General features: G+C 47.1%; 2 protein-coding genes across 4 annotated transcripts; one reads left to right on the top strand and one right to left on the bottom strand.

Moving 5' to 3' along the window:
- The first annotated feature begins 64 nt into the window (after positions 1-64).
- On the top strand, positions 65-25,590 carry LOC129865398 (inositol 1,4,5-triphosphate receptor associated 2-like). Of its 3 annotated transcripts, none has more exons than XM_055938170.1 (37): positions 65-167; positions 741-1,420; positions 1,706-1,813; positions 2,272-2,452; positions 2,816-2,874; positions 4,838-4,913; positions 5,014-5,172; positions 5,312-5,429; positions 7,175-7,225; positions 7,865-7,942; positions 8,353-8,409; positions 8,757-8,816; positions 9,556-9,620; positions 9,880-9,973; positions 10,184-10,318; positions 10,633-10,734; positions 11,698-11,849; positions 12,649-12,760; positions 13,801-14,089; positions 14,801-14,853; positions 15,925-16,024; positions 16,236-16,410; positions 16,776-16,854; positions 19,849-19,895; positions 20,166-20,254; positions 20,342-20,502; positions 20,974-21,058; positions 21,294-21,342; positions 21,484-21,511; positions 21,602-21,742; positions 21,898-22,032; positions 22,222-22,378; positions 22,458-22,501; positions 22,606-22,742; positions 22,956-23,060; positions 23,424-23,543; positions 24,507-25,590. In XM_055938170.1, the coding sequence occupies exons 2-37, from the start codon at positions 772-774 to the stop codon at positions 24,769-24,771; spliced, it is 4,515 nt and encodes a 1,504-aa protein (XP_055794145.1). In that variant the 5' UTR covers positions 65-167; positions 741-771; the 3' UTR covers positions 24,772-25,590. The 3 variants fall into 3 exon arrangements, with proteins under 3 accessions (XP_055794145.1, XP_055794144.1, XP_055794147.1); XM_055938169.1 differs by having other exon boundaries at positions 21,484-21,517; XM_055938172.1 differs by lacking the exon at positions 23,424-23,543 and having other exon boundaries at positions 21,484-21,517.
- LOC129865403 (dynein axonemal intermediate chain 7-like) lies at positions 25,581-27,919 on the bottom strand. Its single transcript, XM_055938183.1, has 3 exons — positions 27,234-27,919; positions 26,885-27,045; positions 25,581-26,564 (listed from the first exon to the last, which is right to left on the bottom strand). Exons 1-3 carry the CDS (start codon positions 27,387-27,389, stop codon positions 26,555-26,557), a joined length of 327 nt encoding a protein of 108 aa, XP_055794158.1. The 5' UTR covers positions 27,390-27,919; the 3' UTR covers positions 25,581-26,554.
- Positions 27,920-27,926: the final 7 nt, after the last annotated feature.

The raw sequence follows: 27,926 nt of genomic DNA, 5'->3' as shown, positions 1-27,926 counted from the left end.
GTTTTAGATGAGGGATCTACCTCTTCCCTTTCAAATTGCATTCACGTCACTCAAGCGTTCTGATTGATTCCCGAGTGTGGTTTGACTTTGAAGGCTATATCAAGCGAATTGAGACTTCAACGAGGACTATTTACGTTTACAAAAGATAGGCTACACGGTAAAGAGAGGTTAGTAGCCTACATCAAAATCCAAGTATAAACTACGACAGTCTGTCGTTCATATTTATTGAAAAAATGAAAATTGGCGTCAATCATTCATGGGAGTCGTCGTCCTATTTTGCATAACACAAGGCAACAACATTTTTGTCTCGTCAACAAAATATATATTAGGGTAACAATCACTCTTGTTAGTTTCATGTTTTTAGAAACATTTGTTAGTTTACAGAATATTTGATTTAATAATAAGTGTCCTTTCAGTTAGTGGCTCAAGTAAGCTCGTTATTTTTATCCAGGTAGACTGCTGGTGTGCTGTTCTCTGTTGCTCCCATTTAAAAACTATAACCCTATAGTCTACACACAAGAAACATAAGGAAGATGGACTACTACAACCTCAATCAACAACTGTAAATGGTCTATTTGGGATGTCTGAAATGTCATGAACTTGAAGTATGTGGTGTGATGGACTATCAGTATAATTCCTCTCCTTTCACTAAGCCTGTCTCCTTTTTAATGATTTATTTTATCAGGCAGGTCAATTAAGAACAAATTAATATTTACAATGGCAGCCTCTCCCCTCTCTAGCTCTTGTCCTGTTGTCAGCCCCTGCTCCAGCATGGACCTTGGAGTGACCCATCGTCAACGCCACAACCCTGTTGACAGCATCTGCCGTAAGCTGCAGACAATCCAGCGGCACGACCGTGAGGTGAACCCCTCCTCGCCCTTCCAGATCCCAAAATTCACCTCCAGCAGCTACGACAACCCCCAGTCCGGCCTGCGCCGCAACCTGGAAGTCATCCTGAAGAAGCGCGAGAGGGAGGGGCTGTTAACCCCCAAGGGTTCACCCCAGCTTCCCAGGAGCTCCCACTGTCCCAACTCCACCCCTGTCAACCCCACCATGAACCCCCCAACCCCAGTCAATGCTACTTTCACAATCGCCAGTAATCCCGGGGAGTGGAGGGGCACAGGGGTGGGGTTAGGAGGGCAAGGGAGAGGATGGAAGAGGAGCTGCTCCACCCCAGCTGTCCTGATTGGAGACACTTTTTTCAGCTTCTCTCATGGTCCCCAGTTTACTCAGCCTGAGGGGACAGGGTCTGACGGCAGTGAGAGGCACAGGACCCCATCTCTGTCCCAAACTCACACACCTGCGCATAGCCTGCTGTCCTATAACCTCAACTTCTGCTCTTCGGACGCCACTGCCAACCTGCTGCAGAGTGAGTTGCCTTACCCGGCCCTGGTTGTCAAGAGACTGTCCATGGGAGAAGGTAAGGGGAATACACACACTCACTGTGGGATTACGAAAGCACTGCTCAGTTCTTAGTGAACAATGATATCAATTATAGATGATTGATCACAGGAAGTTAAGAGCATTCCTCAGGCCTCTCACACACTCCTTTCCATTCGCCATGTCTTATGTCACACACATTATGTACATTTTATGTTGCCTCAAGGAAAGTTATGCAACTGACAGAACAATCATGTTTATTGACCGCTAATGTCTGTTGATCGATTGGCCAGTGTAGTTACAGAAAGTGTGTGTGTGTGTGTAGGAGCCATGTCCTCTGAGAACCGGAAGGAGATGATGGCTGAGGTCAGTCTGATCTGTGAAGAGGATTTACTAGACACCATTTTCCACGCTTGTGACACCCAGCGCAGAGGTACGCACTCACTCACATACAGTACTGAACTCTCAAATATATACTGAACACAGAAGTACACTGGGAATATCAAATCTAGCCCATTGTGAAGTACACACTCTTCTATCCAGACTCACAGTATGAGGCACAATCTCATACACACACTCACTGTGATAATGTTTTGTAAAAAAAGGCAGTCAATAATTTGCTCCACTGGGGTGTAGCCAAGTCTGCTTTCTTTTCTTTGTTTCTGAAGCAGTCAGTGATGTGGTACAAGTGCTCCAGGTTCCCTGTGGGTGGTTCTCTTTACAGTCCTGTTTTGTTTACTGAAAGCTGTTACTGAAGAACCTCAGGCGGAGGAAGGAGATTGCTATGGCGCCTAGGGAGGTCCCTTACGATACTAGTCAACAGACTGACCACCGTAACCCAGTAAATGACTATGGTAAAGACAGTAACCTGGCCCCCTCCTGCTCCTTCAGGTAAGGTGTACGTGTCTTGTATCGTGGACTACCTGCGTCACACCACCAGCCGTGGTTCTGAGGACAGCGGGCTGGAGGACCTGTGTAATATGCTGGACCCGGAGCACAAAGATGTCTCCATAGACCTGGACACCTACCACGCCATCATGAAGGAGTGGATCGATGACTGCAGAAAGAATGGGTACTGGAGCTGTTTTCTGTGCCCCCCCCCCCCCCCAAATGGCGCTCTTTCCTTTTATAGTGCACTACTTTTGACCAGGGCTCTGGTCAAACGTAGCGCACTACATAGCAGTGCATGTCGTCTTGTCACACTTTTGTCTGTAGAGGGTGCTGTGTTCGAATTCATGTGTTCTGTCGCAAGGGCAAATGGATACCAATTTTTGCAGCTGAATATTCTTATCAAAAAGCTTTTGTAACTTCTGTGTGGGAACCGATACATTAACCTCTGCATTCCTGGCTGTGTGTGTAAGTAAGCCTGTGATATTGTGACTGTGTAATGTCATGTTTCTGGGTGTCCGTCTCCTTGTCTTCACCACAACCACAGGGACGACACACCAGAGGACCTCACTCAAGAGTCTGTCAGACTCCGAGACAACCTGTCAGGTGAGTTGACACAGACATATAGTCTGTCAGACTCCGAGACAACCTGTCAGGTGAGTTGACACAGACATATACAATTGAAGTCAGTAGTTTACATACACTTAGGTTGGAGTCATTAAAAGTAGTTTTTCAACCACGCCACAAATTTGTTGTTAATTAACAAACTATAGTTTTGGCAAGTCGGTTAGGACATCTACTTTGTACATGACACAAGTCATTTTTCTAATTATTTACAGACAGATCATTTCACTTATAAATAAGTGTATCACAATTCCAGTGGGTCAGAAGATGACATATGCTAAGTTGACTGCCTGGACAATTCCAGAAAATAATGTCATGGCTTTAGAAGCTTCTGATAGGCTAATTGACATAATTTGAGTCAATTGGAGTTCTACCTGTGGATGTATTTCAAGGCCTACCTTCAAACTCAGTGCCTTTTTGCTTGACATCATGGGAAAATCAAAAGAAATCAGCCCTCAGAAAAAATTGTAGACCTCCACAAGTCTGGTTCATCCTTGGGAACAATTTCCAAATGCCTGAAGGTACCACATTCATCTGTACAAACAATAGTACGCAAGTATAAACAACATGGGACCACGCAGCTGTCATACTGCTCAGGAAAGAGACGCGTTCTGTCTCCTAGAGATGAACATACTTTGATGCGAAAAGTGCAAATCATTCCCAGAACAACAGCAAGGGACCTTGTGAAGATGCTGGAGGAAACAGGTACAAAAGTATCTATATCCACAGTAAAACGAGTCCTATATCGACATAACCTGAAAGGTCTCTCAGCAAGGAAGAAGCCACTGCTCCAAAACCGCCATAGAAAAGCCAGACTACAGTTTGCATCTGCACATAGGGACAAAGATCGTACTTTTTGGAGAAATGTCCTCTGGTCTGATGAAACAAAAATAGAACTGTTTGGCCATAATGACCATCGTTATGTTTGGAGGAAAAAGGTGGAGGCTTGCAAGCCGAAAAAAACACCATCCCAACCGTGAAGCACAGTGGTGGCAGCATCATGTAGTGGGGGTGCTTTGCTGCAGGAGGGACTGGTGCACTTCACAAAATAGATGGCATCATGAGGATTAAATATTATGTGGATATATTGAAGCAACATTTCAAGACATCATTTGGGAAGTTGAAGCTTGGTCGCTAATGGGTCTTCCAAATGGACAATGAGCCCAAGCATACTTCCAAAGTTGTGGCAAAATGGCTTAAGGACAACAAAGTCAAGGTATTGGAGTGGCCATCACAAAGCCCTGACCTCAATCCCATAGAAGATTTGTGGGCAGAACTGAAAAAGCGTGTGCGAGCAAGGAGAGTAGGCCTACAAACCTGACTCAGTTACACCAGCTCTGTCAGGAGGAATGGGCCAAAATTCACCCAACGTATTGTGGGAAGCTTGTAGAAGGCTACCCAAAACGTTTGACCCAAGTCAAACAATTTAAAGGCAATGCTACCAAATACTAATTGAGTATATGTAACCTTCTGACCCACTGGGAATGTGATGAAAGAAATAAAAGCTGAAATAAATCATTCTCCCTGCTATTATTCTGACATTTCACATTCTTAAAATAAAGTGGTGATTCTAACTGACCTAAGACAGGGAATTTTTACTAGGATTAAATGTCAGGAATTGTGAAAACTGAGTTTAAATGTATGGGTGTATGTAAACTTCCGACTTGAACTGTAGTCTGTCTGACTCCGAGACAACCTGTCAGGTAAGTTGACACAGACATTAGAGGACTAATGAGAGAAACGGATGACTGTTCTGAGGCGCAAAGTGTATCCAGTTGATATTCTCTTGTACAATGTCTCCAAGTAGCCATGTTGCTCTCTCTCTCTGTTCTCCGTCTAAGAGAACGTCTCCTTCTGTCTCATTTGATCAAATCAATGTATTGTCTCCCTCGTTCTCTAAGCATAGATCATTTCTCTCCATCTCTCTCTGTCTTATCTCTGTTAGCTAAGAGGTCTGTCCTGCTGAACATGACCTCAGGCAGTCTGGAGGCATTCGGAGGGGAGGTGTCACGAGCAGATCTGTAAGTAATGTTCAGGTGTGCGTGCTTGACATTGTCCAATTCTACGTTTGACGAACCGTGTTTTACCCTGTAGTCTGTTGTTGTGTGTATTCCTCCCCAGTGAGACGTCCGATCTGGTGTTCTGTGTGTCCGACCTGCAGTTCAGTAACCAGAAGTTTCAGCAGGAGGTGAGGAAGCTTAAGCAGAGCATGGAGACTATGGAGGACCATAACCAGAAACTAGCAGAGGAGAACGAGGAGCTCAAGTCACACGCCAGACTGTAAGGATTGTACACACACACACCAACAGATGCAGACACACACACGCAGTCACACATAAATGCCTATCTTCCTATTCTCTGCGTTGAACCTCCACACACACACATCCCCAATTATAATGTCCCTCTCTCCCCCCTGTAGAGGCCAGCAGCTGGCCCAGAAGGAGAAGATGTTGAAGGATGAGGTGGAGGAGATGAAGATGAGTCTGAGCTGTACAGAGGAGAGCAGGGCCAGGGCCTCGGCTCAGAGCAAACATATGGTATATATACACACCCCATCTTCACTGTCATGCTATTCAACCATCTACACTGAACAAAACGCAACAATTTCAAAGATTTTACTAAGTTACAGTTTATATAAGGAAATCAGTTGATTTTAAATAAATTCATCAGGCCCTAATCTATGGATTTCATATGACTTGGAATACAGATATGCCTCTGTTGGTCACAGATACCTTAAAGAAAAGGTAGGGGCGTGGATCAGAAAACCAGTCGGTATCTGGTGTGCTACCATTATTGCGGCGAGACATTTCTCCTTCGAATACATTTACATTTACGTCATTTAGCAGACGCTCTTATCCAGAGCGACTTACAGTAGAGTGCATACATTTTATTACATTTTTTTTTACATACTGAGACAAGGATATCCCTACCGGCCAATCCCTCCCTAACCCCTAACCCGGACGACGCTATGCCAATTGTGCGTCGCCCCCACGGACCTCCCGGTTGCTGCCGGCTGCGACAGAGCCTGGGCGTGAACCCAGAGACTCTGGTGGCGCAGCTAGCACTGCAATGCAGTGCCCTAGACCACTGCGCCACCCGGGAGACCGAATAGAGTTGATTGTGCTGTTGATTGTGGAATGTTGTCCCACTCCTCTTCAATGGCTGTGCGAAGTTGCTGGATATTGGCGGGAACTGGAACACGCTGTTGTATACGTCGATCCAGAGCACCCCAAACTTGCTCAATGGATGACATGTCTGAATATGCAGGCCATGGAAGCACTTGGACATTTTCAGCTTCCCGGAATTGTATACATATCCTTGCAACATGGGGGCGGTCATTATCATGCTGGAACATGAGGTGATGGCGGCTGATGAGTGACATGACAATGAGCATCAGGATCTCGTCACGGTGTCTCTGTGCATTCAAATTGCCATCGATTAAATGCAATTGTGTTCGTTGTCCATAGCTTACAGTATGCCTGGCCATAGCATATTCCCATCCCCTCCATGGGGCCCTCTGTTCACAATGTTGACGACAGCAAACCGCTCGCCCACACGACGCCATACTGTCTGCCATCTGCCCGGTACAGTTGAAACAAGGATTCATCCGTGAAGAGCACATTTCTCCAGCGTTCCAGTGGCCATCGAAGGTGAGAATTTGCCTACTGAAGTTGGTTACGACGCCGAACTGCAGTCAGGTCAACACCCTGGTGAGCACTACGAGCACTCTGATGAGCTTCCCTGAAAAGGTTTGTGCAGACATTCTTCGCTTGTGCAAACCCACAGTTTCATTAGCTGTCTGTGTGTTTGGTCTCAGACGATCCGGCAGGTGAAACATACCGGATGTGGAGGTCCTGAGCTGGCATGGTTACACGTGGTCTGTGGTTGTGAGGCCGGTTGGACGTACTGTCAAATTCTCTAAAACGACGGAGGCGGCTTACGGTAGAGGAAATAACATCCAATTCTCTGGCAAAGGCTCTGGTGGACATTCCTGCAGTCAGCATGCCAGTTGCATGCACCCTCAACTTGACACATCTATGGCATTGTGTTGTGACAAAACCGCACATTCTAGTGGCCTTTTGTCTCCACCACAACACCAAATGATGGAATTTCTCGTGTAAGAAGGGTGTCGCATCCCTCCAATAGTGTGCCAGACACTTGTAGAATCTATGCCAAGGTGCACTGAAGCTGGCTCGTTTTGGTGTTTCATTTGGCAGTTACCTGTATGCAACTAACTATACAATGTCCAGAGCCATATACTAACCCAACATCTCCCCAACAGGAGAGAGAGAACCAGAGTCTGATTGCAAAGATAAGCTGTCTTCAGGATGAGGTACTGTACTGGATACCTTTCTCTCTGCACACAGAACCCCTTTCAGCAAGATCTACATTGATCTTGGGTCATTTCATTACTTTATCATGTATTTAATTGGAGGCATCTAAAAGGTGCCTCAAGTGCTTCTATGTGGTTGTCATTCCTTTTAATGAGAGATGGATTTTGTGGAAAGTCATCAGGATTGTACTCTCCAACCAATCAGTGTCATTGGTCAGTTAAGTGCCTACTAGGGCGGCAAAGCAGCAGCACTATCTGCTTCCCCTGGGAACTTCCCATCTGCCGTTTTTCCAGGATCCAGGACAGTGTTTCCCAACCCTGGTCCTCCAGTACCTCCAACAGTACACAGTTCCGTTGTAGCCCTTGACAAACACACCTCATTCAACTAATTGTGGGCTTGGTGATTAGTTGACAAGTTGAATCCGATGTGTTACAATATAAATGTGTACTTTTGAGAGTACTGTAGGACCAGGGTTGGGAAACATCGATTTTAGGAAATGCCATTCCATAGCTATCTAGTCTAATGTACCTTGTCCGCTGTTAGGTGACATGGTAGGGTAAAATAAGCCGTCTCTTTTGGGTTGAATTACTCATCTCTCCCTCCTCCTACCCCCCCCCCCCCTCTACCTTTTGGACTAGAACATCAAGGTCACCATGGAGATGGATGACCTCCAGAAGAGGATGATTGAACTGTGTGACCTAAACGCTGAGCTGCAGGTGGGTCCGCATAACCGTTGTGTGTCTGCAGTGAATAAAAGTGAACAATCTATTGCACCGTCGTGGGAATAAGCGATTCAAGGTAGGCAACTAGAAAGCGGTTTCCTGGAAACAGATTAAGCCTAGTTCTCGCCAAAAAAAAAATTACTTTCAATTAAGGTTCTCCGTTTAGAATGCTTCTTAGTAATCTGTTTCTGGTCAACTGCACCTAGAAGTAAAGTAAAGGTTGTGTGAATGTTTGTTTTGCCTTTTCATGGTCTTCTAAAAAGGCCTGGAGTGCAGTGCTATGGACCTGTGTAACTGGCCTTCAGGATCAACGTGATCCCCCACGCCTGCTCCTGATTGGTCTGTCTGTGTTGTGGATGAGTGCCAGCAGTGTCATGGTGTAGTGTCTGTTCTCTCATCCACAGGTCCAAAACCATTCCTTCGATGCTGTCGTGAGTGAGAAGGAATCCCTCATACTCCAGGTCAGTATCATCTGAATAAAAAAACAAAGCATTTCTTTCTAGTACTTTTGTTCAGTATCTGTTCAGTAAGGAATAAAGCTGTATCGTTATTGTAGCCGTGCTGTCCCCTACATTTTCCATGGTAACACGGCTGTACAAAGCGAAAGTCACATTGTAGATTGGGTCCTGAGATCAGTAATAACCCATGCTTCAGGGTATGGAAGCCTTTTGATCTTAATTTTTTTTTTTTTATCTTTTCATTCATATGACCGTACATGTAGAACGTTTCTGAGACATTGTAATGGGGGAAATATGATATTGTTGATGGAAATCAAGAATACTGCTGTCATGTTGTCACCCCTCTACAGAAGTGCAGACAGATTGAGGAGCTGAAGGGTGCAGTGGTGGAGTACTCGTCGGTCACAGAGGTGAGGAGGCTGTCTGGAAATCATTACCCTATCCCAAATCTCCCCTTAGCCCCTATTCCCATGCACTAGATCATAAAGGAGTGGGTGGGTACAAGCGGCAACACTGTAACCCACTGCTCTGAACTGCCGACCGAGAGCTCTGCAAAGGTATTTGTCAGGCCTCCCGAGTGGCGCAGTGGTCTAAGGCACTGCATCGCAGGGCTACCTGTGCCACTAGAGATTGTGGGTTCGAGTCCAGGATCTGTCGCAGCCGGCCGCGACAGGGAGACCCATGGGGCGGCGCACAATTGGCCCAGCGTCGTCCAGGTTAGGGCAGGGTTTGGCCGGCAGGGATGTCCTTGTCCCATCGCACACCAGCGACTCCTGTGGCGGGACGGGCGCAGTGCATGCTGACACGGATGGCAGGTGCACAGTGTTTCCTCCGACACATTGATGCTTCTGGGTTAAGTGGGCATTGTGTCAAGCGCAGTGCAGTTGGGTTGTGTTTCGGAGGACGCACGGCTCTCGACCTTCGCCTCTCCCGAGTCCGTACGGGAGTTGCAGCGATGAGGCAAGACTGTAACAACCAATTGGATACCACGGAATTGGGGTGAAAACGGGGTATACAAAGTATTTCTGTCTCTCTCAGCAGAGCACTATGGATATCCATTTCTTTCTGTCTCTGTCAGCTGCAGTGAATATGTATTAGCAGTAGTGTTGTTATCTAACCGTGTTTGATGTCTGTTGTTGTCTCTAACAGCTGTTGAGAGCAGACAAGACCAAGCTGGAGAGACGGATGCACATGATGCAGCCAGACATGGCAGTGTAAGTACACTGTACTAGAGATGGCGCCTTGACTATTCTAGTAACAGGATTGGGGAATGCTGTGTATTCTATCTGTTGTTTAACTATGTCCTTTTGTCTCCGTAGTTTGTTCCGTTTTGGTTTGCTCTCTCTCTCTCTTTCTGCCGTGAAGCAGTCTTTTCTCTGTGGAGTGGGATGATGTTCTTTTTTCCCCCTTTCTCATTCTGTCCCTTTGCATACTCGTTCCCTCTCTCTCGCTCCCTCGCTCTCCCTCTTGCAGTGCAGGTCTCCCCCTGTCGGTGGCATACAGGTTGAACCAGAGCACTTCAGGATCCCTGCAGACAGAACTGGCCCTTGCTCAAACACCTCCGGAGGTGAGTTAAATATATCCCCTAGTTCCATGTTTGCGGCTAGTGAATTGAACACCCACTCTCTCTGTTTGAGTACGCTCACATTTTCGAGCAACAACCCACTGTATTCACCCAAAACATCAGCTCCAGGGACCCTATTAGGCTACAGTTTATTGACACCATCAGCCTATCCGCTTCAGGGTAAATGACCAAGTCGTGTTGTTTTATTTCCAGGGTGCGGAGTGTGTGTCGCCGCTGAGCTTTGCATCTGCGCTAGATGAGACTCTGGACAGGGAGGTGTTACTGCTCTTGCAGGGCCCCACACCTGACCAGATGTCCCTTGAGTTCAAGAGCCTCGTCAACAAACTGGTACTCTATACAGTAGACATTGTCCCAATTTTACACTATAGATACAGCAGTCCTGATAATTCATTAGATGTCTTCAGCCCTTACTGTCCTAATTATGCACTCCATACACTATGCAGGGACTGGTATCTAACCAGCACACATTTTAAAAGCAGTGTTCATGGAGAAAACGACTTTTTGTGCGTCTATGATGTCATTGTTCTTTGACTATGTGGTGTAGATACATTACTAATTTTCTTCCATAGCAAATTGAATTTGATTAATACTTCAAGTAGTTACGCCTGAAACACATTCATTGTTTTTCTGTTTGTTCTCAGAAGAGAGATTTTAATGACGAGGGCCTCTCCATCTTGTCAACGCTCAGAGGACTCATACACCACTACGGAGGACCAGGGGCTAGTAAAGACCCCAGACTGCAGGTGAGGGGCATACACACCCACACACTATCTTGATCGCTCTCTCGCTCGTGCGCACGCACCCACTCACACACACACTAGAGAGCCATTAGTGGCTGTATCAACCCGCTATCTAGCCCAGTGGTAGAGGAGGGTGTTACTGAGTAACTCTGTTACCGAGTAACTCTGTGTGTGTAGGTGTTTGTCTGTGCGTAGGCATGCTGGGGGTCAAATATGTGTACCAAAGCGGAGGTTGGTGTTTCTCTAGGTTCAGAGATGCAAGAGAATAAAGCAAATCTATTTTGGTTTTCCATCGTATTGCTTTTCACTTATCCTGTTCTTTCAGATCAGTGCAGAATGCAGATACAGGAAATGAGGCAAGGAAAAGAGCAATTAGGATATTGAGATGCGCCCTACTGAGTTCAATGTGGAGAGTAGGGAGGAGTTTGAGCTGAATAGGACTCTCTCTGCTCGTAGTTTTTATAGGATTACATAATATGGCCATTCTCTCTCGCTCTCTCCTCTCCAGACATCCCTAATCTACAATGTTATATAACTATCTCTAGCCCATCAATGCCTATTAATGCTGTGCGGCTTAGTGTGCTGTAGCGTAAATGCAGTCTCTCTCTCTCTCAACACACACACACACTCACGCGCTCCCCCCCTCTTCCTGCTCTCTCGTTCTGTCTTTGTCACCTCCCTCTGCCCCCCTCTGTCTCTCTTTTTCATTCCCCCTCTCTCCCTTCCTGTCACTCTATTCACTCCCTTTCCTCTCTCCCACCTCCTTTCTCTCTCCGATCTGCATTCGTCAGACACGTCCACAGTAAACATTCTTCTTGGGTAAAGAGTGAGTGCAGTAGTGTCACTAGATGGACACACTTTACTGTATGTCTAGTACTGCTGGATAGACTATCGGTCTGACTGCCGGAGACCCAGCAGCTCCAGGAAGAGGCTGACTCCCTGCCCCCCCCCCCCCCCCCCCCCCAGGCGGTGCAGTCTGAGCTGGATCAGAGGAGGACGGAGTGGGGCCTCAGCCTGGAACAGTTGGACCAGTACACCGACTCCCTGGAGAACGAACTGATCAAGATGGCCAGCAACATAAGGAGGTCCCACACTGAGATACTACACCTGTCAGTCAGGTGAGTGGGGGTTGAGTGTGTGTGTGTGTGTTGGAAGTGAGGGTCAAGAGGAACTGGTGCTGCTCTTCTCTCACTGGTCAAGGAGGTTTTGCGGGTCTTGTATAAGAGAGGGTTACAATGTGGAGGGAGGGGCTGTCATTGTCTAAGATACTACCCTGTGGCAGGAGGGATCTTGGGAGGAATCTGGTCATATTTGTCTGCTCTCCTGAAGTCTCTGTGCTCTGGGTCTGACTGGGTGACCTCTAACCTGTCTAAGTAGTGGTTGGGTCCTGGCCCAGTATGGCTCTCTGTCTGTAGCTGCCTCACTGCCACGTGAGTCCGTTCCACACTGCCGCCCTGCTCTGGAGGATAAAAGGGGGAGGTGGGTCGTTATCAGGCCAGGCTGTGGGAACGTTGTCTGGGCTAGCCAGCTGTGCACAGGCCCTCTAAACTACTCTGGAATACTCTTGGACTGGGTGTTAGGAGCTGTCCGATACTGGGAGTTAGGGGCTCTCCAGAGCTCCTATCATCCTAGTACAGGCTGGGCAACAGCAGCATGGGACACTGCATGGGCCTGCGGATTGGGTACAGTATGTTATGTTATGGACCCTTCACTACGCTGTCAATGGGCTGGGTGAGAGTGATGAATCTGTCAATTTGCTTTGTAGTCACTGGATGCATGATTGCCATGGTTTCAGAAGTATTTGTGGCTAGTGACCATTTTATTGTTGACTTTAGTGTAGATGGATGGGGTGGGGGGTTGTTTTATGTGTCTGTCTGCGTAAATATGTGTGTAATTTACGTGGGTTCGTCCGTGCAGGGTTCAGGAGCAGGAGAATCAGAAGCAGCAGCTGCGTGAAGAGTTGGACCAGCTAAATACCCCGGGGGACAGCAGGGAGGCCAGCTGCCAGACCCCCGACGAAGACCCACAGGTAGGAGGGAGAGGGAGGGATACAGAGATGGAGGAAGGAGGGAGGTAGACAGGACAGCAGTGAGGCTAGCTGTGAAACCCCTGACCCTGATGATCCACAGGTAGGACTAATTGAGAGATGGGGAGACATGGAGGAAGAGGTGGTGTCCCCTGTGCGCCACAGATGACATGTAGCTTTTGAATGTCTAGAATATATTGTTGTAGGAAGATAAGAGAAAGTTAGAGTTTTACTCAACTTGTATGCAAGAAATATGTCTGGTATAGTGGATATTGGGCTACTGTTATCACACAGGCATTGAGAGCCATGGAACATAGCAGAGAATAGAACTCTGATTCAGATGGTGAATAGTTGTGTAACTTTGGAGTACGTTTTCCATCCAGATGGAGAGGATGTTTAATAGAGATGCTAAAGGATGGAGTGGGAGGCTGTGTGGACACTGCACACTTTCTGATACGGAAAAAATATTCTGTGTTCATCTCTCTCCTATTCTGTGATGTTATTTTGTGAGTGCCTTTATTGTCTATTATCGCCCATAGGCACAGGTCTAAGATCAGTTTACCATCTCCCCAACCTTAACTATTAGGGAGGAGAAACACAACTGATCTTTGATCAGCATTTGGGGAAAATGTCACTTCATCGTACTCCATTTTGTTTTGCTATTAAACTCATAAACCTCACATTAGCACTTTGAACAAGCTCCATTCTATGTATATATATATATCTATCATTTATTTAAGTAGGGACAGATGCAATTAAAGCATTGACACATTGAATAAACAAGTGTAACTTTATCGTACTGTTTGTTTTGCTCCTGATGTGATCTGAGGTTCTATTCTATTCAATCAGTTTGTATTCTTGAACCTTTCTAGACAGTTTCTCCTGCACTACCATGCTTCTACGTGCTCTTTGGTGTCTAGGCAGGGTTACTGGAAAACCTCTGACAACTTCTGATGTGAAAAATGCTTTAGAACTAGATAGGATTGATTGACCTTACATCAATTCCCTGAACAGGTTTTAATTCAGCTGATTTACTTTGTCAGGCTGGGGAGGACCTGTACTGGGACGAGGAGTTTGTCCTCCAAGACTTCCTGAAGAACGAGGGGGTGGAGACGTACAGGGACTTCAAGAGTCAGGAGACGGGCCCGACGGACGAGGACAGACTGACGGAGAGAGGGGATCAGCCTGGAGAGGGGGAGGAGGGGGAGGTGGGGGAGAGGTGGACCGTGGTGGGGGGAGAGGGACAGGAGGGGGGACTGAGGGGGATCTCCCTTCTCTCTCCTCTCTCGGAAAAAAGTGAACCCGACCAGATGGAGGGAGAGGATCTGAGAGGTGAGTGAGTAGGATTCCACAGATTAGTAATGATCATGATATCCTATTATAACTCCATATTGGGCTGTGTTTTAGTCAGTTTACAGGAGTTCCTGTAAGGTCTTTCTCTATGGTTCTGGGCTACTGGGCCGGGTGAAACACTGGGTAAACCAGGGGTTAGTGAGTCCGTCAAAAGCCTGTGTAGATTACCCCTGTAATCCCTGGAGTCACAGAGCACTCAGCCACCCTTGAAGAATCAGGCCCAGACACTCACCCAGCCCTCTGGGGTTTGTGGCAAGGACAGCCATAGATGGCCAGGGTCTCAAGATAGGGACCCCTGTGTGTGTGTGTGTGTGTGTGTGTGTGTGTGTGTGTGTGTGTGTGTGTGTGTGTGTAGCTGTTCGCTGGCAAGCCTTCTATGGCCAGGTGTTAAAGTCATCCAAACCTAGTGGAAGTGTTCAGTAATCCCCAGTGGTCTCCCTGCATCAGTGGCTGCCAGAACCCAAAGAATGTGGTTATTACTGCCTCTAAACCCACTCTAACACAGACAGGGAGTTCAATGGTCTAATATTATGGTCCAAGATGGTAGTGGGTGGGTCTTAGTTTGACCTTGCCAGTGGCCCCAGCTGAATATCACAGAGACGATTTTTCAACTTTAACTAATTAGCTTTTCTTCTTCCTTCCTGTCTCTCTCTCCCTCTCTCTACCCCCCTCTCTGCCTTTTTCTCTCAGAAACCACAGCGTCAACAGATGGTGACCAGAGAGTGGACAGTCTATCCCCACAGGTAGATGGCAGTCTTTAAAACCTCTTACTGTGGATGTACTCTTACTGTGACAGTGTGCTTTAAAGCGATTCTCTGGATGAGTTTGGTGGTTATCCACTCCAGACGTAAAAGACTGAACTATATAACATATTTTTTAAAAATGCACGTTTTTGAGGGGTTGCCCTCGTCATGCGTTTTGTGAAGGGAACACAGCTCTGTCGCTGTTAAGATTTGACTGGTGGTTGTTTTTCATTTAAAACAAAATGGGTGTTCATTTGAGTAGAACCCCACCTTGGAACATTGCTTTGAATGGGGATGACCCTTCTAGTATGTAGATCTACGTAGTCGTCGGAGTGCGTGTGACCGTATGTGATGACGATGACAGTTTTAAGAGGCCACTTCTTCCTTTGGTGCTGGTGGGCAGGAAAAGGGGAAACGGTCATAGGCCCCGTTCAAATACTTTGAACATGCATCCTTCCCTCACCTCTTCCTTGAATGAGTCACCTATCTATCCTGGTCACTTAGGTTTTGTGTAGCTTTTACCAGTCCTGTCATGTCTGATCAGTGACCCCTCCAAGGAAGGAACACAGGAAGGAAGCATTTTAAGAGTATTGGAACAGGAGCAGAAGTGTGAACCACACCTCTGTGAATAGACAACAGGACATGGACCAATCTAGGCTGGAACACACTCTTTCCTTCCATCTTCCTCTCTCATACTTTTTACTTTCCTCCCACTTGACATAACAACTCGTACAACCTTGCTTTTATTTGCCTACCAAGTGGACTTATTTGCTCATGTCACTAGTTCTAGATAGACCAAAAGAGAATGGCTCATCTTCTGCAGTCGAGCTTTCTTACTTAATCGGATCGATAGGGAATGGGCAGTGACTCACACTGATACAGAGGTGATATAAGAGGTTGTTTTTTGATGCTTTGTTGTTGGGTAAGCAAAGGCATTGTTGCTTGCCAGTCTATCGCTACATCCTTTCACATGAACTGAATGGACAGGTGGCTGTTATGTATTGATGCTCGTCTGTTTATCATATTCATACTCTTTCTTTTTTTAAATGATCTGTATGTGTTGTGCCTCAGGGTGCCAAACTACCAGAATGCTTTGGGCCTGAGGACACCCACCAGCAGGCTGTTGACACCGAGGAGCATCCACTCCCTCCCTCCCACTCCTCTCTATTGGGTAAGACCAACTCTGTCTCCATCACTCTCTCTCTCTCTTACTCCCCTCTGATCAGTCTTTCTCTCTCTGCACCATGCAATCCCTGACTCCCTCTAGCCTGCAACTACAGCAAATTAGTATCTCTCTTCATGCATTCAGTATATTTCATTGAGTTGGATGGCTCTCTCCAATGCCATTTCACCTTATGACTCCTACTCACCCTTTTGTCCAGATACAATGAGCCCTGACACCATAGTGCCTCTTCTTCAAGACACACCTCAGCCTGGCTCACCAGAACACGACAGGACTGTCACTGCTGGGAACAGTCCACCCCCTAGGCTGGCTGAGATTGTATCTCCCAGCTGCACTTACCCTGTGATGGATGAGACCATTTTACTGACTGGAAGGTGAGAACAGAGCTCTGTGGCTTTTACTGTACAGTTGTAGTTTCGGTGTGTGTGAGTGCACTGTAACACGCTTCTCTTCCTCTCGACACATTTGCCAGTCAAATTGAGTGTTTTCCAAGCTGTGAGGAGGGAAATGTTTGCTGTGTAATTGGGCCCCTTTAGCGATACTTTGCATACCCACGAAGCACCTGTAATCGGGGCTGGGGCAGTGACCGCTCTCATAGGTTGGTGCAGTCACAGTCAGTGACCCCAGCTGCTTCCTACTATCTGAGAGGGAGAAACACCCACCAAAACATTTATAATTTCTCCGGTTGGGCTCCAAGCGACACTGATACACTGATTTTTCACCTTTCTCTCTGGGTCAGCCCCCAGAAGACAGATGGCAGTGGAAGAGGAAAAGAAGGAGAGGACAACATCACCTCAACCAATATGAGTGACGCGCAGGTCAGTACAATACACAGGAAGTATTTTACGGATGGCACGATGATGGGAAAACTAACTTCCTTCATTGACAGTCACAGCCACTGTGACACCATCTCTCTCCTCTCGACTTCCCCTTTTCTATCGCCTGCTCTTTCCCTCTCTTTGTCTTTTACTCTCTCTGTTCATTCTCTTCCTGGTTGGGCTGAGTGGTGCTGTGTTGTGGATGGAGGGGTATGGACAGGGGCTAGTCGGCTGAGGGCTGTGCCCAGAGAGGAAGGGGTTAGGGTGGAGGAGGACCATGGTCCCTAACTCCTGTGTGAGTATTCTGCCCCAATTGCTTCACTGCACTGTACACTTTGCCAAAGGAGGCAAGTATGGCTTATTTGGTTCCTAGCTCCAGATTGTGCACATATGTTATGTCTGTGTAATAATGTAGTCTTTATCTTTACGTGTATACCATTGTGTAGTCTACTGTAAACCTTTCTCTATATTTTCTGAGCCGGTTTGTGTTCGGTTATTTCAGTCTTGTTTACAGGGGTTAGCTGTGATTCAGTCCGCAGAGACAGACATGCTATTTCTGTTATTCCAGTCTCCTGCTCTGTGTAGGCACAGCGGAGTGGCACTCCGGTGAGAAATGTTTCCAGGGGAGCCAACAAATTCCTTTTAATCGAGTTGAGAGTGCAAGTTTCTGTCTGTGGTGAGGATTAGCAAGTGGTTCGAGCTGGATCTGTCTGTCAGTTTGGTAGACTGGAGAGCAGGTAGCCTAGCGGTTAGAGCTGGATCTGTCTGTCAGTTTGGTAGACTGGAGAGCAGGTAGCCTAGCGGTTAGAGCTGGATCTGTCTGTCAGTTTGGTAGACTGGAGAGCAGGTAGCCTAGCGGTTAGAGCTGGATCTGTCTGTCAGTTTGGTAGACTGGAGAGCAGGTAGCCTAGCGGTTAGAGCTGGATCTGTCTGTCAGTTTGGTAGACTGGAGAGCAGGTAGCCTAGCGGTTAGAGCGTTGGGCCAGGAACCGAAAGGTTGCTAGTTTGAATCTCTGAGCCATGTGAAAAATCTGTCTGTGCCCTTGAGCAAGGCAGTAAACCCTAATTGCTCAAGGGTAGCCATTGATGCCTGACCTTGACCCAACTCTCTGAGTGTGTCTTGTGGAGAAAAACACAGGAGAAAAGCAAGCACCCACTAATTAATATGTATCTCTTTGTAGGCTATTAATCAACAGTTTGACTTATGTGAGTTTTTAAAACCCAATTAACAACGGTAACCAGGATCCCAGGACTGTCTCACTCTTCACATTTCCAGAAAACAAAATATGAAATTACAATATTTTCCCCCAATGTCGCACTAACGCAATTCCACAAAATATACACGTGCAGCAGCAGATTGGCAAAAAAATAAAATGGCACATTATCCAATCAGGTTGTTAAATGGAAGCCAAACATATTTACTAAACGCAAAGTCGCCATCAATTCAAATCACGCACACAATTGACACTGCTGGACTGCACACAGAGAACGGAATGCAGTTTCCCGTTAAGATACCTTACAATTTCCTCTCTTAATTTCCCTGTTATTCATGAGCTGACCTGCTATCTGTATAATCATCCACTCGATTTAGCCAAATAGGAGATATTATGTCATTCGTTGGAGGTTATCTAGCAAGCTTAGCAACTTTGGTCATTACAAAGTCTGTATGATTTGGCCGTTACAAAGTCTGTATGATTTGGCCGTTACAAAGTCTGTATGATTTGGCCGTTACAAAGTCTGTATGATTTGGCCGTTACAAAGTCTGTATGATTTGGCCGTTACAAAGTCTGTATGATTTGAAAACTCAAGAGTGCGCTCTGTGTTGACACAGCCTAGGCCTATAGCCTACTGCTGAAATATGCTGAATTAATTGAGGAACATAACGCTCAGAATGTATGAACGGCCTGTTTCGCAATTCACAAAAATGTAACTGGCGAACAAAGTTACTATATCATCGCTAAATATCAATTTCACTTGGTGTGAAATCTTTACATAGGCTAGTGGTGCAATGACTATCCCGGGCTTAGTATCTTGGCTTTAAATGGGCACAACTGATTTTTGCGGTATTTCCTGGGACTCTCGGGTTAAATATGCATTATTCCCGGTATTGAAACTTGGTTGAACACGATTAAAGCTTTATAATCCCTTTATGAACACTTCATGACACATAGTAACATCAGCTTTGGCAGTTATTCAGTGGCAGGAAACGAGGACTGGTGTTATTGGCCAAATCTGCTTGACTTCAACACCGTGTTTGCTTAAGCAATGTCATGGACCGGTTGTTGCGTGAATAAATGCAACGGTCTTTGATTGTCCCGCGTCCTCCCTTCTGAATAACCGTTTTGTATATAAACATGGGTTGTGTAGAGTTTAAAAGCTTCAGATAGATCCAGATCCCTTTTATCTGTTTTGCAGTGAGATTTGAGGTTGGTTTTATAGTGTCATTCTCATCTTGATTGTTATGCACGGTTCCATTTACCTTTTTAACCAATCCGCATTCAGGATTAGACCCACCAGTTGTATAACAGCCCTGCGCTGAAGTGTCCTGTTTTATATAGTCAGTGAGTTCCACTCTTACGTATCTGAAGTGTGTGTGCTGTATTCCACCGCCCCCACTACTTACTACCCTGCCAGTGTAAATGCGTCGTCCACACTTACTCTGTCCAACACTCATACTCGCAGCCCCCGACACACACACACACACACACACACACACACACACACACACACACACACACACACACACACACCGCACACTCCGCTGCAGGGCTCTCCATCAACCAGCACATTATGTAAGAAATGAGCATTCTCCATTCCATCCTTGTATATTCACTGTACAGAGCAGAGATAACATTCTGATGCCATGGGACAGGTACGGTATGCAATTGTGCGCGCGTTTCTCTTTTTAATCGTGAACTTCCTCCGACAAAGGGTGCTGAATGTATGTTACAAGGCCACCTGCATTTATCTCTCACCTCTCTCGCTCTTTCTCAGAAGCTAACCCAGGACCAGCTGGCTGAGAGAGTGCTAGCAGAGGACAGGTGAGTGTGTGTGTGTGTGTGTGTATACATGGTTGTGTCCTAGTTACATGATGGAAGTGGTGTACTTTCCTCCGACGTATGCTGTCAGTGTGCTGAGATGTATTTTCTGTTAGGAGGCTAATGTCGGCTTTGTTTGGAATTGTTTGGAACGTTACTCTTGCTTTTGGTTGTGATAGAGGCACACGGTAGTGATAAGGGCAAGTTGTGCAATTGTTTTGGCATGGTGGAATTGCTGCAGCGCTCTCGTGTGTGTGTGTGTGTGTGTTCCAGCACCAGCCTGTTACCAGTACTAGAGGAGGAGGAGGAGGGCATACAGGAGTCAGTGGTGCAGGTGTCTACAGCGGAGGTGGACTTGGCAGGTAGGAGGAAATAGAAGAGCTATGGCCTCCTGCCAACATTGTGTGTGAGGGAGAGTGTGTGTAACACTCCTTTCACCGTCTCTACAGGGACAGTCAATCTGGCAGGGGACGGAGGCTCTCAGACCATGGATGGACTGAATGTTGCGCCCACTGACCCATCACAGGGTCCAAGGGATGCTGCGACGCCTGACCCCCCAGGAGCCAAAATTGACTCCCTGGTTCTCAGGAGCAAGTTCAAGAAGGAACTGGTGAGCTGTCTATTTAATGATATATGGCTCCCTGTCTCAAATGGCACCCTAATCCCTAGTGCACTACAAGGGGTTCTGATCAAAAGTAGTGCACAAATCATTTGAGATGAGAGCTCTGTGATAGTGAGAACTTTGCATACATAGTATCATGACCTTGTGACTTATTGAGAAAATGTTGTCTTTCCTGCCTTGTGTGGGAGTGAACATTCTTTCACTTTAGTCGACTCTGTGCTTATCTACACAGGGAAGCACTTCACAGCGCTCTGGCGGAATGAATGATAGTCCTACAGTATACCTAGCTAGATCTGTACAATGTGACATTGGTTCCTGGATACAGTCTGTTAGATCGTTAGAATCGTGTGTGTCTGAGGCGGAGGATAGCAGCGAGACCGGGAAGAGTGTGTGTACAGTGAGGGAGAAGTGTGTGGGTGTGTGTGTACGGAGTGTGTAACGTTCACCACAATCATCCAGGAGCTGTCTCACAGTATGGATGTCATCGAGGAAGGGAAGGTACAAGAGGAACAGAGTGAAACCAGTGTTACCACAGAGAAGGACGGTGAGTTAACCCCAGATACCTCAGCTGAGAATGCTCCTACTATATATTGATGATAGTATAAGTCCAATTACTGACTGAAGTAAAAAATGTCACGTTTTGTGGTCGATTTATAGTTTTTCTAATCTATCTCTTTCTATTGTAGAACAGAGATCAATAGCAAGACAAATGTTTGGATATTTTCAACCATGAGCCTCTTTCTCTTGCTCTCTCTATGTTTCTCTGTGTCCCATACCAGTTGAAGCCTCTGTTGTTTCTGAGAACTCAACCGTAGGCGACAGAAGCAGGTAGGCTACTCAACAATACAGTACAATACCTCATATTTTAGAGATGCATTGCAAGATGATAATAGAAATGCTCTCAGGTACTGACTCATAGCGTTGTTTTCTAGTGACACATAGTGTGACACTCTGTTTTCCTCATTGCAGCCTGTCCCCTAACGACAAGGAGATTGAGGTAGTGGTAAGCTTTCCAACATTTTCTTTCTCTTGATTATCTCTCTGTATGTACCGTCATAGAGCTCAGGCTGTGTTGTCTTCCTGTCAGACGGAGTTCCAGCGCCTGTCCCTGGGCTTTAAGTGTGACCTGTTCACCCTGGAGAAGAGGCTGAGGCTGGAGGAGAGGTCACGGGACCTGGCCGAGGAGAACGTCCGGAGGGAGGTGTCCAGTTGCCAGGGACTACTACAGGTAAGAAGTTTAAGAGAGGGGCGATATGTGTAAGAGGGAGAGGTTGAAGAGGGAGACAAAGGAGTGAGGTGTCCAAATGTAGCTGTCAGGACTTGCTACAGGTGAGAGGGGTATACAATTTCCTTTTTTACCTTCCTCGTGTCTGCTCTTCCCAGGCAATGGCCCCTCTGTGTGAGGATGATAACCAGTCTATGGAGATCATCGAGAGACTTCAGAAGAACCTGGACATCCTCATCCAGTCCATGACCAGAGTGTCCAGTCGCTCAGAGATGCTGGGCGCCATACACCAGGTACAGTACAATTGAATTGCGTGATTTGTCCCCCTCTCTCCTCTCTTTTGAGGAGAATCATCTAGGTAGACGGTGTAGGTCGGCGTCTGTGTGATGTCTCTCTCTCCCCCTGCAGGAGTCTCGTATAGGTACTGGTAAAGGGGTGGGGGGGTGTATGTGTGTAACCTCTCGCTCTCTCCCCCCCTCCAGGAGTCTCGTACAGGCAAGGCAGTAGAGATAATGATCCAGCATGTAGAGAACCTGAGGAGGATGTACACTAAGGAACACGCTGAGCTCACTGAGCTGAGAGAGAACATGCTGCAGAACGAGAGGTCCTTCGGCTCCCACTCTGGAGGAACACACTCCGGTGAGGGACACACACACACACACACACACACATACCTCTATCTTCTGTTTCTTTCTAATAATGAATATGTTTCCTTCAGATGATTTCAGAGGCAAAAAGCAATCTGGAGCAACGTACTATAAGGTAGGTCAGTTTAGGCTCAGTGTGTATGATGTGCTGCTGTTTTAGTCACGGTCTGTGCATCTGTACACTGTCTGGTATTGTTTCCCTATTCCTCTTTTCCTCAGGCCTCAGCCCGACGGGTCAGCATAGCAGCTATCCCCCGATCCGGTGGGGGAGGGGGACCCATGCACTATGACACGCCCAATAAAGCACAGGACACCACAGAGACGGAGGCGGAGAGACTCACCCGCAGATCTCCCTGGTAGGTAGACTACAGCACTGTGTGTGTGTGTGGGGGGGGGGAAATACGGAGCGGTTGAATAATATTTAACCGCAGTCTTGACCCTGTTTTGCAAAACAAACACCATTCGGATTTCTGAGGGAGAAATGTCCATCTAGGGGCCTTTGTTAAAACATGACTTGCGGGCTGTGTAGTTTGTGTGGAATGTGACGTATGTATGTGGCGCGGTTACAGGAATGTGACAGGGAAGAGCACGGGGCGTCCTCCTCTAAAGCGCTTTGTTAGCTCCGGGGCTTGGGTTGAGACGGACGAGCCCTCACTCGTGATGCTGATGAAGGGGTAAGTGCTGAGATCGACTGTGTGTCAGAAGCACCTGACCTCAACCTGAAAACAAACATTCTGCATGATGTGCCCATTTTAAATTTGCCCAACCATGTACTGTATGTATGTAACAAGTCTGTGGTTCTACGTATTCAGCAGGAGAACAACCTGCGTACATAACAAGCGCATGTGGGACATTTGATTGCAGAGTATCTGTGTGCTTTTGTGTACGTGCCCTGAGCATGTATGTAACAATGTGGGTCCTTAGTGTGTGTTGTGTTAAACAAGTGTGTGTGTGTGAGACATGCATTACAGAGTGTCTATGTGTGTGTGTATTTTTGTGTGTGTGTGTGAACCGTGCATGCCCACACCGTTCCACAGGCCTGCCTACGACACAGACTCCCCTTCAGATGAGGAGAGGAGGGAAGTGCCCGTTCAGAGGAAGTCCAGTCTCACTGAGCTGGGCAACAAAATCACCGCCCTGATTATGCCCAACAAGACGTTAGTAGTGAACCAACCACTAGTGTTTCGCTTCCATCTACAGCCAGGCAGCACTGCTTTTTACTGCTGCATAGCTGGTTAGGCTTAGCAGCTTCTCTGCTGCTCCTGAGGCTTATATACTTTTCACACCATCGTGCACATTTGAACCATACTGTACTGTGCTGGCTCAGATAATAGTTTTTTTTCACCAACTCCCGTGGATGCGTAACGAGGCCAGAGCAGTACAGCTCGGCTTGGCTCAGTAGTGTGAAAAGCGTTCTTGATGCTGTAGCCTGGATTCCTGTCTGTTTTCTGCTTCAGCCAACTGCTTGACAAATGTAAAACAGTTGGTTAAATCATAAGCCCATCTGGCTTCCAGGCTGTGCTGCTCTAGGTCCGGGGAGCAGACTCTGGTCCAGATTGACTGAGCAGAAAGACGGGTGTAAACAATATACCTGGTCTGGAGCGAACGCTTTGTCAATCTGGCCCTTGGTCTCTGAGCCCGGGCAGTCTCTGGATGTGTGGTTGTGGTGAGGGTCTCGGTTCAGTGTTTCTGCTTCAAACGAACTCTCCTTCAGCTCTAATCTCTTCCATCCATTCCCATCAGGAGAACTGGTGTGACTTTGTGTGTGTGTGTGTGCTCTGGGGAGTGTATGTGAGACATGCAGTGCCTCGCCGCTCAACATGCTGCAGTGCTTTAGTGCTGTTTTTCTATTGTCTATGTGCCAGGTGTGTGCTACACAGAGTGCTTTAAAAGTGGTGGTCAGTCCACGCTGCTAACGCCATCCTAACTTAGCCTAGGCACCAGTCTGTTTCTGCATCGCTACATCACTGCTTTGGGGATGCGGACAGACGACCAGCTGGCTAAAGCAGACTGACTGTCTCATCCAGACATTAGCTTGGCTTCGCCTAACCCAGGCTAAATCTTATTTTGGCATCCATTCTAAATCTTCTCTTTCCCTCTCTCCCACTCTCTCTCTCCAGTCCCATCCTGGCAGAGCAGGCCGCAGCAGCCCCAGGTTCAGGCTACTCCTCCCAGCCTGCGTCTGCAGCGAGTGGGTCCCGGGGACTGTGGCTGTGGCTGGCCCTAGTAGTGGTCCTAGCAGGCCTCCTGGCCCTCCTAGCCAGCCTGGTGCTGCAGCCGGCCGTGGACGCAGCGCCCGTGGGGACAGGGGACTCCTGGGTGACCATCCAGCAGCTCCTGTGGCCCTACACAGGGCTGAGGCACAACGGACAGCCACCGGTTTAGAGGGGCTGTGGCCCCAACAGACATCTGGCTATGGTCAACCCCTGGAAGGTCTTCTGCAACTTGAACCATCACGTGTGTTAGACTAGTTAGTGTGTGAAGAAAGAGCACTTGAAGACAGAAGCAGTCAGCGTGTTGGTGCTGAAGTTTCTGAACACTGACCACCACAGCTAAGGGAGATTTCCTATTGGTGCCCGGAGACATTCTGCCGCACCATTACGGAAGGGAGATTGTAATGTTATTGGCCGTTGTATATGTGGGCACAATGTTGTCCAATCAAGTCAAGGAGGACACCAGTGTTGGGCTGTCCAATCATGTAATGGACTTCAGCGCATGCTATCCAATCACGTCACACCTTTTTGAGCGTTTGTTGGTCCATCAACATGCTTGCTCATGGACAGTGGATTTAGCAGTTTTTGCTTTTTAAAACACATTTCATAGTAAACTTCTGAATCTATGGCATTTGCGGTTGCCTGAAGAGGCCACCACTTTAAGAATGATTTAGCATTAATTTGTTAAGTTGTTGTAGGTGAAATAGTTGTTTTTATTACATTTATGAACCTTGGTAATACACTGCCATTTTTTAAATTTAATTTATTGTTTGACAGCATTAGACTGTGTGGGGATATGAATATCTATTATATTGCATCTGTTTGTTATAACCAGCGTTTTGTTACAAACTCACACAAATGGTTTTTACGCTACTTCTTTAAGTGCTCACTTGTGAAATTCATCCACTTTTGTATGTTCCAAAGAGGGGGAGTCAAACTTTACACAATAAAGGAACTTTATTCTACAGAAATAAACTTTGGTTTTACATGAGGGTCCATCTGTTGTAAGGGTTAAAGTTCACAGTGAGCAGTCTGTCATACCCACGGTGTTCTGCACAGAGTAAATTGAAGTTGCCGCTAACCTCTGATACAAGATCAGATATACATATTCCCCCTAATGGTTCAAGTTATGATTGGGAATAGTCCAATCTGATCCTAGATCTGTGGTTTTTGGCTACTCCTACATGGGGAGTCTGGTATCTGCTGTAGTCAGGAGTATGTGAGAGGCCGTGTGGCACACAGCAGTCTATGCACGGCATCGACGAACAGGTGGTGAGAGCGTCGTTCCTGTCCGGGGCGGGACATGCCGTCTCCGAGCAGGTGCAGGAAGGTGGAGTGGAACTCACTGCCGGAGTCCAGCTCTGGAGAGAACGCCTCACTGTGTTCCTTGCTCATCAGCCTCTGGCACCTCTGGGGCCCCCAGCAGGTACACGCACCACGAGTCCTCTTGGACCGGGTCTAGGTGCTCACACACCTGGGGGAGAAGTTAATCCTACTGTACACATACTGTGACACACACACCACGACGACACTGGGATGGCCGCTAGATGCTCACATCCTTTGGAGAGAAGGTGCCAATAGTACTGTAAATATCCATTCCATCTGCACGGACAAAGTACTATGCAGGGTAATGTCAGTACCAGAGGTGAATGTCAATCAAATCTAGTTGTCCAGTCAACCAGCTCAATGTTTCCCCTATATGCACTGCAGCTCTTTGTTCCTGATTCTGAAGCTACTTCTGTTACTATCTGGGAAGGTCCTCTATCCAAGGACTCTTCCTCATTCTGTGTGTGTGACAGAGGATGTGAGTGTGTTTAAACAGTATGCATCTCTAGGTGTGTGTGTGTGTGTGTGTACCTGCAGCACCAGATGCTCCTGGCCACACTGTGTGTTCCACTGGCTCCAGGAGAAGGCAGAGGAGGGCAGTGCCATCTGTTCATACGCCGCGTGTTCTATCAGAGGGTCCTGGAGAAAAGGTCAATGTTATGACACAAGCTTTTCAACTCGACACCATTTAAGCCTAACAGGATTTTCAGTTCCAAGAGTTGATTTGTTGAACTTTTTTTTTTTACAGAGGGTCCTACAAGGGAGAAGGATACCGCGTCAGACGTGTCACACCCCAATCTAGCAATCCACTGTAGGTTTCCCATGAGTTGCAAATAGGTTTTTGTGGCGAAAGGCTATACAGGTTCAACGGTGTTACAAGCAACATGAATTGTGTGCCCACCCTTGCTTTGTGTAACATTCATCATCTAATCCACAGTATGCCGCTTGATGGCACTCACCTTTTGCGTTTACGGGTGACATATTTGTCGGAGTATTGGTTGACGAAGATGTTGACCCCGGTGCTGACCATGGCTTTCTGCAGTACAGAGGGACTCATCCACTGGCCCAGGGTGTGGTTCAGTCCTCTCTCCTGGTCTGACTGGAGCATACACTTGTTGCCCTGTCAGAGGAGCAAGGAGTCAGGATGCATTGTGTCATGGATTTGGGCAATGCCTAGATACAATAATAGCCTCGTTTCCTTCATTATCACTGAAAACATTGGCTAGATTTCCACAATACTGTTTCCCCAGATATGAATCACTGAGGAATGTTCACGAATAAAGGAAGAAATGTTAGACTGAGACGCACCCAGATTCTATGGAGGAGATGGAGCATGACATTGTGAGTTCTTGCCGTGATGGTGAGCAGGGCAGAGTCCTGGCCCAGTGGTCTGAGCTCCCAGCTGTGGAAAGGCATGTTGGCATTCGAGTCCTGTAGCAGCGTGAAGGCGTAGAACGAGTCCATCTTGAACGAGATCTTCCGCTCTGCCTCGTCGTACGTCTCACTGATGCAGTCTGTCTTCCAGTGCTGACCTAACGCACAGCTCTGCAAAGAGCTCTTAATGATGGCGGCATATTCAATGAACTGATGAAAACTAACCAAGCGCTCCAGGACAGGTTGTCTACAGAAATAAAGGAACTTAAAAATCAAGAAATTCAACCAAGACAAAAAAAGACAAGGCCGAGGACAAAGTCTACTTCTGGAGAAACCCTGACAAAAGAGGTCCTGCTCCTCCTCTCCATGACAGACGCAGGAGGGATGCCGCTTCCTTCGATCCACTCCTGTGACCAACGCTCTACAACCAGCGCCTCATCCGCTTCCAGTACCAGTTTCTTATCCAACGAGAGATTGGGCCGAAGGAAGGGCACCGACGAGATGCCGCACCGGACGGGGTAAGAAGAAACGACTACCAGAGGCAGTGGGGACCGTTAACACGGTCCCAGAACCCGCGGGTCTGAGTGTCTTTAATTTATCAAGCAAGATATTGAGCCCTGCCCATGT

Source organism: Salvelinus fontinalis, chromosome 11 (genome assembly GCF_029448725.1).
Source record: "Salvelinus fontinalis isolate EN_2023a chromosome 11, ASM2944872v1, whole genome shotgun sequence".
Taxonomy (NCBI): Eukaryota; Metazoa; Chordata; class Actinopteri; order Salmoniformes; family Salmonidae; genus Salvelinus; species Salvelinus fontinalis.
This window is presented reverse-complemented; position numbering and strand designations above follow the sequence as displayed.

Excerpts from the sequence above, each read along its gene's own strand:
- LOC129865398 (XM_055938169.1), top strand. The coding sequence starts at position 772 with ATGGACCTTGGAGTGACCCATCGTCAACGCCACAACCCTGTTGACAGC. Across the intron at positions 21,059-21,293 it reads TGTTACCACAGAGAAGGACG|TTGAAGCCTCTGTTGTTTCT; the intron begins GTGAGTTAACCC and ends GTCCCATACCAG. Across the intron at positions 23,544-24,506 it reads CTGATTATGCCCAACAAGAC|TCCCATCCTGGCAGAGCAGG; the intron begins GTTAGTAGTGAA and ends CTCTCTCTCCAG.
- LOC129865403 (XM_055938183.1), bottom strand. The coding sequence starts at position 27,389 with ATGGACTCGTTCTACGCCTTCACGCTGCTACAGGACTCGAATGCCAAC. Across the intron at positions 27,046-27,233 it reads ATCTCCTCCATAGAATCTGG|GGCAACAAGTGTATGCTCCA; the intron begins GTGCGTCTCAGT and ends CTCCTCTGACAG.